Below are 13864 nucleotides of genomic sequence, written 5' to 3'. Positions count from 1 at the left end.
CATACAGCTCCACAAAGTAGTTCCTGACTTCTGTATATGCACAGTGTCACGCACACCCTCTCATGCAGCACATAACAAAATTAACAAAACAATGAACAGAATGTAAATCAGAATGAGCAGGTGTGGATGATCCTACATGTGGAAAAAAATCCTTTACTCTCTCCTACTTGCCATTTTTCATGTGTGGAAATCAGGTAGGCAGTATTTCTGGCCCCTCAGTTGTATTTTTGCAGTGAGTTCAGTGTCAGAATGGCAAAGGAAGAGATCTTAAGTCTCTGGACCTAAAAGGGCAGAGGGTTTAGCCAAAGCTACCATGTATGTCTAGCTATGCAATCTCAGAGCTTCCAAAGGCAAACTGCTTTTCCGGATTAAAGAAAATACAATGTTTAATCTCCTAAACACAAATGTACACTAAATTAAAACTGTTTGCCTGAAGTGGGGTATACATTTCATTAGCCAAGTTAACCATCTCAGACAGATACTTCCCTTGCTTAAATATACACACTGAAAGCTGGCAAGAGGGCTCAGTGGGTAAAGGTACTTGACATACAAGCCTAACAACCTGAGTTAGATTCCCAGAATCTATGTAAAGACAGAAGTAAAGAACTGACTCTATAAAGCTGTCTTCTGACTTCCTCATACACACTGCGGCAAGTGACTTCTCTGTCCCCCATCAAGTGCATGCACCCACCTTTAATCCCACCAAACAAACAAAATGAGCCCCCATACATACACACTGAACTTATGCACACACAGCCACAGCAACAAAAGGGCAGTTGTGCGTACACTAAAGAGCTGCATAAAGCTACTAAAAGGACAGACAGCGAAATGGATGGGTTACTGATGAAAAACAAGCATGTTCCATGACTTTCCCACTGCCTAGTTAGTGACACTATTTTGCAGAATGCATGTACTAAGGTCAGCCTAGAGATGAGCTTACACAGGCTTGCAACAATCTCCAATAAATCTGTAATCATACAAGTAATGGACTTGTATTTTTTAATGCATTTGTCAATAATCGGATTTGCCCTAAAAATTAAAAGTAAATTTAATTAGGTTAGAGCACAGAATCTCATTACCTGCCCACCTAGTTCCTACCACCTTCTAGGACAGAATGACTCAAACTAGCCGCGTTCTTGCCTTAGTTTCCAAAGCCCCGGTAGTGTCAGCACTGCTGATCTGCCATGTTGCTCTGCTGAAACAGTAGACAGCTGGCTAAAACACTTACCTGGCAACATCGATGTAATGAGCATGAGTTTCTTCTTCAAGTCCCATGGCCGTGTTTCGTAAGTAGGCTTGAAGCGACTCAACGAGAGTCTGCAGAGGAACTCCGTCAGTTGTCTGTTCAATAAGACTGTCTAGTTCACGGAGCATACTTTCTAAGGTACACTCTCCCTTCATTAAACATCTAAGTGCTTCTGGGAATATGATTTGCCGGAAATTTGAGTTTAATTCCTACAAAAAGAGGACTATATATTTCAATGCTTTTCCTAACTTTAAGTAAGTTATACATTTAATAATACAATCCCATAACTTAAAACCAACTTATACAGGGCATGGTGACACACAACTGTATATCTTAGCACTCCAGAGGCAGATCCTGAAGAGCTGCTAACAAGTTTGAGGGTAGCCTGCATTACATGGTAAGTTCCAAACTAGCCAGGGCTACAAAGAGAGACCCTGCCTCCAAAAAAAAAAAAAATTAAAAATAAACAAATTAACCTGCAAGGTGAGACTGGGGAAGACCATGACACAAAGAGACAGATTAACTTTAGCATGGACTCAGGGACCTACAAAAGCATGGAGGGGGAAAAAACAAACAAAAAAACAATGAAACGCTTCATGAATTTGTGTGTCATCCTTTTGCAATGGCCATGCTAATCTTCTCTGTATCCGATATTAGCATATGTGCTGCTGAAGCAAGCACAAACTTCAAAAACCTGTTTGTTTGGGTATGGTAGTATACAACTTTAATCCTAACCCTTGGGACAGAGGCAGAAATTCGAGGCCAGCAAGGGCACCATGATGAGATCCAGTCCAGAGCTGCATAATAAGACCCTATCTCAAAAACTCAAAAAGACCAACTTGTGCAAAACCACTCTGATCCTCCTGTGTATTATTATTTTTGTGTCAACAGTCAAATTAACCACAAACCCCATCCCAACACCTGCTTTATGCATACACATGAAATGAAGCCATGGCAACATTTTAAATGACTGCTTAAAGTAATATTCAAGAGTCAAATTGCTCTTCAGATTAAGAACCTAAACAAGACAGTGTTTAATATTTAACCTCAACTGAGAAAACTAGGGACCATGTCTTTCTAGCGATACCAACTGCCTGGTGATGTTTTGCTGCGGGGTTGTTTTCTGTTGTTAAGACTGGGTGACCTTGAACTTTCTGACCTTCCTGCCTCTACTTCCTGAATACTGGGATTATAGGCAATTGCCACCACTCTTGGTCTCCTGGCTCTAGGGATCAAACCCAGGACTTCCTGCATGGTAAGCAAGCACTCCACCAACTGAACTTTGTTCGCAACCCAACTTCAAACTGTTCACCTGCAGGGATGTGTACACTCCATTGGCTAAATGAACAGCCTCAGATGCTTCCACTGGGTTGGGAATATCCAAGTCCTGTGGTACCAGGTGGCACTGCTTCAGTAACTGCACCAAACAAGTAACATTTCCACTCATACTACACAGCTCCTCTAGAAACCAGGCTCCATCTCGGGATGTCAGATCAACCAGCTGCTCCCCAGCACTTGAGGCTGCACCTTCCATCATAAGATTGCGTCTATGTGGACAATGAAAACAGATTTGGTTAAGTGAACATAGGCTCGAGAAGACTTCAAATCTAAAAGAAAGTGACTCTAACACAGACTAAAACTAATAGTTTTAAAATTGGGAATTAAAATAAAACATATGAACTGAGAATAATAAAATAATCTAGTATAAAGCACACTAGCTCACCTTGTAAGAGTACAAAGGGCAGAAATAATGACACTTGCTAGACTCAGAGATCCTTCTTCTCCATTCTCATGAAGAAAAACTTTAATGCAACGCTCAATTTCTTTCAACTGATCTTCACAAACTGGCACAGTGACGGCTTCTTGTTTTAAGCGTTCCACTTGTCTAATAAGTCTGCTATTTATGTCTGCTGCATACCGCTGAAGGGTCATTTCAGTGGCAGTGATGAACTGACACACTGTTGGAGGTGGCTGAGGAGCATACTGCATCTCGTACCTATAAAAATAAAGCAGGTGCTTGCTTATATTAATATACCCCCACTTGTAAATAAAAATCACACTGCAAAGTATAAGAAAATTACATTCCATCCTCAAATAATGAAAATCTCAACTGTATTGAAGATATTCTCAAGAACAAAGCTTTTTCATGAGATGGCTTTTATTGAGTGATATAATTCAATGACGAAGTATAACTTCCTTAAAACAATACTACTATGCTAAGACTTGTATATACTAATTAAGAGAAACAGTGTCTTGTAAGAGAAACCCTGAGTGAGTTCAGGTTAATACCTTCTTACTCTCTCTGCAGCTCCGCAGGAATGGAACCCGTAGCCTTGCACATGCCATATATATAAAACTGGATTACATCCAAGGTCTTAGTTTGAGTCAGTCCGCCTGCTAGACCAGACTGGCTTCAAACTAAGAGGCAACAAGTATCCTCTTACAAATCAAATTATTTGAGGCTGATAGCACAAATCTGCAATCTCAGCTACTTGGAAGGCTGATAAAGGACAGACTGTCTCAAAAGAGAAGGGTTAAAAACAAAAATAAAAATTAAAAAAAAATAATAAAATAAAATAAAAAAACCCAAAAGGGCCAGTTATTCAGGAGGCAGAGGCAGGCTGATCTCTGAGTTTGAGGCCACCTTGGTCTACAAGAGCAAGTTCCAGGGCAGCCATGGCTACACAGAGAAAACTTTGTTGAGGCCTGGTCCTTTTGGCATAAGTATAGCCATAACTGTTTCCGGTACACCAGCCACATCATCTCAACTTGTTGCTGACATAAAAGAATCTCTATACGAGGTCAGATTGAGCAAAAACTATGTTTATGTTCAGCATACCCTATGGCCTTGTTGTTCCCAGAAATTCCCCAACCATAAGGGTAGTTGGCCCTAACCATAAACTTTACCTGGGAACAATCAAATTAAAGATTAGCTAAAACTGCTTGTCTAGATAGCAAAATTAATTTGAGTCAGAGATGACTACCCTGTTTTCACTGTGCCCTCCATCCCCCTACCCCCATGTGAGCTAATTGTGGTTTTCACCCTTTAAATATGCAATACAGCTTCCCCTTAAGGACATAGTTCAGACCCAAACTGGCCACCTCCCTGAGCTCAGAAAATAAAGCTTCCGTTTTAAGCTTCTATATCCGAAGTGAGTTTCCTCAGCTTCCACCCCGAACCCAACATCTCGTCTCGAACATCAAAAACCCAAAAAACAAACAAAAAAAAAGGAGCTCCATTCAAATTCCATCTGTTGATCATTTTTCAGAAAAAAAAAAAAAAATATATATAAATGGAACTGTGCTGGTTGACTTTTGTCAACTTAGTATAAACCTATACATATTTGGAAAGAAGCTGCTCCACTGGGAAAACGTCTCCATCAGATTGCCTGTAAGCAAGTCTGTAAGGTATTTTCTTGATAAATGATTGATATGGGAGACCATAGCCCACAGGCTGGTAAATCAGTTACATAAAAACGCAGCTTTTTCCTATGGAAATACGGGATACCAGCCTGTGTAGATGCTATTCTTGGGGGCTGCATAGCCCTTTGCTTCATGTTAATAGAAACTTCCCCTCTGCCCTATGTGCACCTCTCCCCAGTTCAGAGGTCTCTGGGGCAGTGGCCATGTTCTCTTCCTGGGGAGGCCTTCGGCCCCTAGTGCTGGGAACCCTGTGCCTAGAACCCTGTCTCATCTGTTCCTGCCAGACCCTGTGAATCACTCTCCCAACTGGACTCGCAGGGCTCTGGCTCAGTGGGCCAGAATGGTGGGGGCAATAGCTTCTTGTTGGGCACAGAATGTTAATAGTGAAAACCCAACACCACACTTTTATAATGAAAAGTGATTAAATTGTATTGTCAAAAACAAAACAAAAAAACCATGAGCTAGGGCATGGTGGGGCACGCCTATAATCCTAGCACTTGGGAAGGCAGGTGGCTCTCTTGTGAGTTTGAGGCCCGCCTGGTCTACAAAGTTAATCAGAACAGCCAAGAGTACACAAGGAAACCCTGTCTCGAAAAAATTAAAAAAAAAAAACAAAAAAAGCAAGCCTTGCATAGTCTTCCTTAGTCAGCTCCTCCTTAAGTTCCTATCCTTACTTCCCTTCATGCTGGACTATAAGTAGTAAGATAAACCACTTCCTACCCAAGTTGCTTTTGGTTATGGCCTTTATCACAGCAATAGAAAGAAGCTGTAACTAAGACAGCAACTTACAATACAACCCTGCTTCCCTCAGTGTGAAATGAAGAGAATGAGATGCCTTCAACTTACTTCCTATAGAGTTCTTGGCAGCGCTCTACTGTGGTGTTGCAGATAAGCTCTTCCATCCAGGCCTTCCACTGTTCAATTCGATGTTTCTGAAATATGGCTTTTGGATACTGCAGAGCTACAGTTGCATAGTGATGTAACTGTTCCAGACAGCCTCGGAGCACAGAACGCCTCTGCTGCAGAAGAGCTCCAACTTCCCCCTCCAGCTGCTCACACTGGCTGATGAGGTGGGCTTGGCCAGCATTCTGTAGAAAAGCTGTTGCTGGTACATAGCTTGGGGGACCTAATAGTAAACACAGTCACAATGAAACCCTTACAAGTCAGTAATCACAGTAGACTCAACATTAGACTCAAAAGTTAGAATCCCATCATCCCAAACATACAATCAAAGAACCCACATGCTCACATACCAAGGTCCATTTGTGTGCTTATCTCCTGAAGCAAACTTGCAAGCTGGGTTGCTTCTAAATTATTGAAAGCAGCCTGATAATGTGTTATCCATTGTTCAAATTCATTCAGCTTCACCTGGATTGCTTCCTGAACAGCTCTTTGCTGGGTCTGTAGCTGAGTATGCTCAGAATATCTAATGAGAAAACCAAAGCCAAAGATCATTTGCAGCTCTTTCTTCTACCTGGTAAAGGCTGGACTTTGTGAATACTTAAGCTAGTTAGTGCCTTTTGAAGGCTTCTAGAGAGCCCTGGTTCGTATGTCTCCTTCCTCTGGTTTGTTCCAACACTGCAATTTCCTCAACTGTGCTCATAATATTTTAAATAAACTCTAACACATACGCTAACTTTGAAATTCCTTGAAGGAAAATTGCTGTATTTTTGTAGTATAAGAGCCTCTAGCAATGCTAGGCACTTGCATATTCGCATATTCAGCTATCAGGTAGGTACCTGCTATGTGTGGCTCATTCAATTGGATCACTCTAGCTCTATGCTTTTTAAAGATTTTCTTTTGTTTTGTTGTTGCTTTTGTTTGTGTTTTTCAAGGCAGGGTTTTTCTGTGTAGCTCTGGCTGTCCTGGACTCTGTAGATGGGGCTGGCCTTGAACTCAGAGATCTGCCTGCCTCTGCCTTCTGAGTGCTGGGATTAAAGGCATGTGCCACCATTTATTTTATTGCTTTCATGTGTGTCTGCATGAAGTTTATATGCAGGAGCCCAGAAACTGAGGCGAAACCTGGATCACCTAGAACTGAATATATAAACTTGCAACATGCCTCCTGGGTGTTGGGAACTGAATCAGTCCTTCAGCAAAATGATACAGTGCTCTTAACTGCTAAGCCATCTCTCTAGTTCCTATATACCTTCTTTTTAAACTCAAGAAAGCAGATGAAATAAAAGACTCGCATACAAGCAGAAAGAAAACCAAACCCCAGGTTTTCTAAATCTAGGTGTACTAATCACTCACTATATTTACAGTTGCCACCCATAATTTGTCACAAAGGTAACTATACTAAAGTAGAAAATTTAAGTAACCAGTCAAGTATCTGCACTTTGAAACCATGGCCATTAACAGAATTCATATCAGTTTAAGTTGTTGAAAATTCTAATTAAAGCTGACAATGTTTACACAAAATACAAAGATTCTCCAAAAAGGCATATTGAGAAGCACCAATCAATTATTATTTTAAACCTGTGTTGCAGAGTGCGAGATGGATGGTCCACTCCTTCAGCTCCTTCTAGAAATTCTATTTCCTCCAGCAGTTTGCCCTGAAGTTTTTCAACATCTGTCAGCTGTTCCTGCAGGCTCAGATATTCATCTAAGCTGCTGTCCAGCTTGGGAAGCACAACCAGCATCTCATCCCGATTCTTAAACCAGTTCACCTGGAAGAGAGTTGTGATCAGGAACAATGAAGAAGTCTACAACTGGATGTACTGCTTTACCTAAAATCCGAACTAAGAAACTGGGTTTCTGGCAGTACCTCCATCTTATAAAGATTATCAATACATTCACATTTTACCTAGCCATAAAGTGAACAGATTCACAGGCCACAGAAAATAAGCCTGAGATCTCTACTAAAAGGGAAGAAAGGCTATTTAATTATTCAATTAGGCACACTGGTGAAATATTATCACCCCGACTCAAAAGAGTGTCAATGAGTCTGTGTAGGAAAACAGCCTAACAGAGATAACACAGATTTCTCATACCCAGAGAAGCCCTAACACACTCAACCATTATGTCCATGTGCTATTAAAAAGCTGCCAGTGATATTACATCCTTGGGCTTCACCTTAATCTCAGCAACTCTGGAAGAAAAGAGGCTGCGCGTAATCTCACGTTCCATCTCTCGCTTGCTCTGCTTGCTTTCAGCCTGCTGGCCACCTCCACCATAGACAGCACCTGCAAACCCAGCCTCACCGCCAGCTGTCCAGTCCACCAAGGGGTCATAAACAAAGGCTTCCAAGAGTGTCAGCAAAGTCTCTCGGCCTCGTCGCATGATGTGGAGAACCTATTTTTAGAAGTATTCTCAGTGAACTCAACACAAGTTTCCATATGAAAATGCTTTATGACTTCCTTCTGTGGATTTTGCTCATTAAACAGTTACACTACAGGGCTAAAGAGGAAAGGCATACCTGTTCACAGGAAAGCCTAAAAACACCTTCTACTCCAGTTACACCCAGTGCTGTTTCAATGTTTTGTGTCATACGAAAAGGCACTTTCTCAGGAACTCTAAGGCTTTTACCTTGAAAAGACAAATCATTTTATTTTTGCCCTTAACACCAAAAAGAAAAAAAAATCTGACCTTCAAATAAAAGTAAAAGCCTGTTTTTTTCTTTTTTCTTACCTTTTTCAAAGCAAACATTGTAATCTATGTGAACTACTTCTCCAGTTGTCATATCTATGAGGACATTATCCAGATGTCTGTCTCCAAGGCCAATTATGTAGCCAACCATAGACATGACAGCAGTAGATCTTGCATAGGACTAAGGAGAAGGGAGCAAGTAAACATCACTAGGCAGTCTTCCCCACAAAAGGCACTAGATGATCTAAAGTCAATACAACTCTGAAACTCTACTCCTCTATTCTAAAATAAATCAATAACCACAAAGCACTCAAGACTGCTGTACATGGCTGCCCAAGCTCTGCATTATGAGAGGCATTTAATGTTGAGATCTAAAGAATACCAGGAATGTTAGGGAGGGGGGTTGTTGTTACTGCTAAAAATTTAGTTATATTTTTAATTATGTGTCTGTGTGTGGATATGTGCACATTAGTGCAGTCCACCATAAAAAGGCATCAAATACAACAGAGCCAAACTAACAGGCATGAACCCCGACATGGATGATGAAATCACACTTGAGTCCTCTGAAAGAGCAGTACATACTCTTCCTAAACCCCAGTGCCAGCCCCAGGAATGCTATGTTTTTTGTTTCCCCCAAGACAGGGTCTCACTATGTAGCCCTAGTTGGCCTAGAACTCTCTATGTAGACCACTCTGGCCTTGAACTCAAGGTATCTTACTGCCTCTGCCTCCCTTAGTGCTGGGATTAAAGGCATGCACTACTACAGTCAGCTAAGGCTAAGTTTTAAAATAAAGAACTTCAGCTCTTTCAACATTTATCTTAATTTTATCCATCATGCCCACCACCCTTTCATAATTCTCAAGTAACATTTAAGTACAGGACTCAACTATAAAGTCTGGGAGGAAGGGAGAGAAAAAGACCAGAAAGACTGACAAAGAGGATCTGATCAAAGCCAGAGTAACACTGATGAGTGACACCTAAACCACATGCTGAGTACCTGTGTGACTCTCCACCACTCGTCAGGTGTGGTGCAGGATGACCAGAGCTCTTTGGCCAGGAGGTTTGGGGGCGTGGCCTCCATCAACTCCTCCAACACCGCCTTCATCACGTGGAGAGGCCAGTCTCTCCTTGACACATCCAGGCTAAGGCCAACTGCTTTCAAAGCAGGGCCAATTTTACTATAGTAAAGTTCACTTGGACGAGGAACAATGCTGGGATTCTGAGGAGTTTGGTAGGAATCTTGAGCCTTTAAAAAAATTTTAAAGGAAATATTAATTTTACATGAAGAACAAAAAGCATACAGTACTTTTTAAAAATTGGTGTTTTCGTAGCATTCTCCACTTGCCTGGATACATTTCATACTTAAAAACAAAAACAAAATCAAAAAGTTATCACTTATGAACTATTTATCTTGTCTTCCTTGTGATTAAGTGCTACTTGTTTGTTTAAAGATTAGTCTCTTGATAAGTTTTCTTAAAGTTCAACTTAAAATCCAATCTATATTTTTTATAACACATTTCATCTTTAAAAGGTATAATCCAATAGTGCATATTCACTCTGCACTGATGATTTGCTCAGTATCAAATAAACACAGCTCTTAAGAAACAAGTTCCACAAAGTTTACAAAGCCCTTCTAGCTCCTATCTTTAACTTACTCTTCAATAACTGGACTACAGGCCTGTGCTTAATTTTCAAACTTGACTTCCTAGGCTGACAGTATACGAGTGGCTTAGCATTCTTGGGGTTATAAAACTAGATTCCCAAATACCACAAAAATAAATACACAAAAATGAAGAAAAGAAAACCCTAAGCCAGGTACAGTGGCTCACACCTGTAATCCCAGCACTCAGAGAGGCAGAGAGATCTCTGTGAGTTTGAGGCCAGCCTGGTCTACAAAGCAAGTCCAGGACACCCAAGGCTACAAAGAGAAACCCAGTTGGGGGTGGGGTGAGGGTGGGAGGTGGTTTAAAAAGAAAACCATTTTTTTTTTTAAGCTCCACCAGCTCTTAGTAGCTACCTGCAATGTCCTTGGCTACACCTGGGTCTCCCACTAAGTTCTGCTGCTTCACATATTAAACTGCCCAGTTACTTTTTTTTTTTAAGATCTATTTATTATTTATACAATGTTCTGTCTGCTGGTCACCTATATGCAAAAGAAGGCACCAGATCTCACTATCAATGGTTATGAGCCACCATGTGGTTACTGGGAATTGAACTCATGACCTCTGGAAGAGCAGCCAGTGCTCTTAACCTCTAAGTCATCTCCAGCCCAAATGCCCAGGTACCTGACTAAATTTTAAATTAAAATTCTTAGTCTAAATCAAATTATAAAATTCACAGGTACAAAACAGGATACAGTAATGATCAACTAAGCCTATTTCTTATTTAAATATTTTTATTTAAATATTAAAAGGATTCTGGGTTTCAAAGCTTTTTATTATTTACAATTTTAATTTAAAAGCTCCTAAAAGCATTTAAGATGTAAAATATCAAAATTATAAGCAATAGCAACTCTGTATGTTAAAACTTTACATTTCAGTAAGGTCTACGTCACCTCTACTTGCCAACAGCATCGTGTCTTTGCTCTAACCCACTAGAAGCATGCAAACATGCTCAATTTTATACAGTCACTGAGGATGACCTGACACACACTTGTCTATACACACTTAAGAACAGAGGTGCACTTGAATTTTACCAACCTTTTGTGCTTGTAAGGCAGCTTCTCGCTGTTGCCATCGTTTGTAAAGACCAAACAATGGTGTGGCTCCATCCACCCACTGGATCAGCCCTGATCTTGTTCCCAGTGGTGTTACAGAATAGTGTCGTGCATGGAAACGAGGCGTTTCCTGACGATTAATTGTAGCAAACATAGTATTCACAATCGATAAGAACTGCATGATTCTTTCATCGAGATGCAAATCTTCTAGTCCTATAAAAACAAAGTCAACATTACCAGGATGCATGACAAATGGATCTGGGAATACACCACTTTCTACATTTTCAGTTCGCAATGAACACAGTTTAAGAACATCAGCAAATTGTACCCAGTGGTATTCGTACTAGGTACTAACACTGGGTTGTACTAAGTTGGTCTGCTTATATAAGTTCACAAGCAAGGAGCAAAGGGTGAAATACTGTAACATGCAGCCAAATAGTCATTCAAAAGTCACACAGGAGTCAAGAAATACAGACTTTCATCTACAGCAGTCTTATTCTAATGTGCATGCACACTCACATGGACATACATAGCCACACACATGCAAAGAACAGTAATAGTAACACATTAGTCTTAAAAACACAACTTAAGTTTTAACTCTACCTTTGAAAAGGTAAGGATAGCTCTTCCCATCTGATCCAAGAAAGAGGAGTTTCTTGGGCTTGGTTTTAGTTGGTAAGATGGTGATAGTTCCACCCACACTGTGAATTGTCACGGTGTCTCTTGCTGAGACTTCTCCAGGAAGTGCAATTTCAGTGTTAGTCATGGCAGCCAACCAAGGGCTGATCTCATCAAGTCGCAAGATGTAGCTTGCACGTTTCTGTGCTCTCTGTTGCAAACTCAGCATTATCTATGTTCATAAGGTGGAAAAACAAAGTCTGCATTCTGGTATAGCACGTTTTCTTCCCATTGTACTTGGCATAAAAGTAAACCCAAACACCCCCATAAATACCCGCTGTTCTAGTACCTACATTTAATTTAGGGATGAGGACCAGCCTAGAAGCTGAGAGTACTGTGCTAATGTTGTATGTGATTACTACTTAAAAGCAAGAGACTCAAAGATGGGAAGAAATTTCTACAGAATCTCCTACTCTGAAGCTGTAAACTATGCCTCAGCAATGCCAGAACAAATCAATCAGTTTTGCAATAGTGAAAAAGCAGATACAACCTTGGGACACCACCTGCAAAGTTACCGACATCAAGTGATAAGAAAAATTACAGTTTAATCATGAAGCCAATTTATAAGAAGCTACACAAAGCTAAACAGATGTTAACAGACAATATTTTAACAGAAGTAACAGTTTTAAAGCTGACCACCTGAAATACACAAAAACCCTCGAGAAGCACTGCTAATAACCACAGGAACAACGAATGTAAATGCACAGATCTATCCCCAGGAGACAAAACCACAAACACAGCTCTATAACCCTAACACTGTTTGTAGCTAATGCAGATCTGGAGCAGTGTTATGACTTACTTAATTTTTAGTAAGTTTTGTTTATAAAATTAAAGAAAATGGAAATTTTTCCCCTAATCAAGGGACAAGAACAGATAAAGTGGCATGCTCACATAAACAGACCACCGTTTAATCAAACATGGAACACAGATGCAAAATCCGGAGATTCAGGAATAGTAGAGAGCTCACCTAGCATGCAAAGTTCCTGGGTTTGACAGACAATGCCACAAAAACAAACTACAATCTTTTATTATTTTTTTTTAAGATTTACTTATTTTTTTATGGTCATTATTGTGTTGCCTGCATGTATGTCTGTGTCACTGTGTCAGATCTCCTGGAATTAGAGTTACAAACAGTTGTGAGCTGTCATCTGGGTGCTGGGAATTGAACCCAGATCCTTTAGAAGAGCAGCCAATGCTCTTAACCACTGAGCCATCTCTCCAGCCCAAACTATAATCTTAAAAACCTTTTCTCAGGCTAGAGAGATGGCTCAAAGTTAACAGCCCTGGTTGCTCTTCCAGAGGTCCAGAGTTCAATTCCCAGCAACTACATGCTGGCTCATAACCATTTGTAATTAGATATGGTGCCCTCTTCTGGTATGCAGAGACACATTCCAGGCAGAACACAATAGACATAATATTTTTTAAGAAGATAATTTTTTAACATTTTATTTATCTATTATGTATACAGGTTCTGTTTGCATGTACATCTGCAGGGCAGAAGAGGGTACCAGATGGTTGTGGGCTACCATGTGACTGCTGGGAATTGAACTCCAGACCTCTGGAAATACAGACAGTGCTCTTAACCTCTGAGCCACCTCTCCGGCCCAAGAAGATAATTATATCACTTCTTAAAAAAACAGCTGAGTGTGGTGGCACATGCCTGTAATCCCAGCACTCTGGGAGGCATAGGCAGGAGGATTTCTGTACGATTGAATCCAGAATAGCCAAGGCTACACAGAAAAACCCTATCTCAAAAAACCAAAACTTTTTTTTTAGTGGCTTATTTCAAATACATTTGTCCCAGGTTTTTAGCTTTACTAACCAAAAAAAAAAAAAAAAAAAAAAAAAGTTGAAAAACTGATCTTGGACCACACAAGCCTGGTCCTACCTAATAAATAGGCTGGGCATAATACCATAGTTTGTGTTGGTTTTCTTGTCTAGTGTTTCAAGATATTTCTCTTTCTTTCTTTCTTCTTATGGTTTTTGTTTTGAGACAGGGTTTCTCTGTGTAGCCTTGGCTCTCCTGGAACTTACTCTGTAAACTGGGCTAGATTCAAATTCACCTGCCTCTGCCTAATGAAGTCACCTGCCTCTGCCTCATAAGTGCTGAAATTAAAGGTGTGTGCCGCCACCATCAGGATATTTCATCAAGAGTTAAAATTTTCTTTTCTGGTTTTTGAGACAGTTTCTCTGTGTTGCCCTGGCTGTCCTAG

General features: G+C 40.5%; 1 protein-coding gene and 1 non-coding gene across 5 annotated transcripts in view; both read right to left on the bottom strand.

Moving 5' to 3' along the window:
* The window catches only part of Smg1 (SMG1 nonsense mediated mRNA decay associated PI3K related kinase), a 108920-nt gene that overhangs the window by 17236 nt on the left and 77820 nt on the right, over positions 1 to 13864 (bottom strand). For all 4 annotated transcript variants that reach the window (XM_021646954.2, XM_021646953.2, XM_060366969.1 and 1 more), the window contains 12 exons: positions 11577 to 11823; positions 10957 to 11186; positions 9255 to 9503; positions 8300 to 8438; positions 8088 to 8197; positions 7745 to 7963; positions 7148 to 7338; positions 5923 to 6095; positions 5516 to 5795; positions 2970 to 3242; positions 2559 to 2793; positions 1229 to 1455 (listed from right to left, as the gene is read on the bottom strand). In XM_021646954.2, the coding sequence (XP_021502629.1) occupies positions 1229 to 1455; positions 2559 to 2793; positions 2970 to 3242; positions 5516 to 5795; positions 5923 to 6095; positions 7148 to 7338; positions 7745 to 7963; positions 8088 to 8197; positions 8300 to 8438; positions 9255 to 9503; positions 10957 to 11186; positions 11577 to 11823 (2573 nt within the window). The remainder of the gene's footprint in view (positions 1 to 1228; positions 1456 to 2558; positions 2794 to 2969; positions 3243 to 5515; positions 5796 to 5922; positions 6096 to 7147; positions 7339 to 7744; positions 7964 to 8087; positions 8198 to 8299; positions 8439 to 9254; positions 9504 to 10956; positions 11187 to 11576; positions 11824 to 13864) is intronic.
* On the bottom strand, positions 1825 to 1927 carry LOC132647676 (U6 spliceosomal RNA). The gene has a single exon (XR_009586022.1). It is a non-coding gene; the product is annotated as a U6 spliceosomal RNA (small nuclear RNA).

This window comes from Meriones unguiculatus, chromosome 14, assembly GCF_030254825.1.
Source record: "Meriones unguiculatus strain TT.TT164.6M chromosome 14, Bangor_MerUng_6.1, whole genome shotgun sequence".
Lineage (NCBI taxonomy): Eukaryota > Metazoa > Chordata > Mammalia > Rodentia > Muridae > Meriones > Meriones unguiculatus.
Note: the sequence above shows the minus strand (reverse complement) of the source record. Positions and strands in the feature narration are given on the sequence as shown.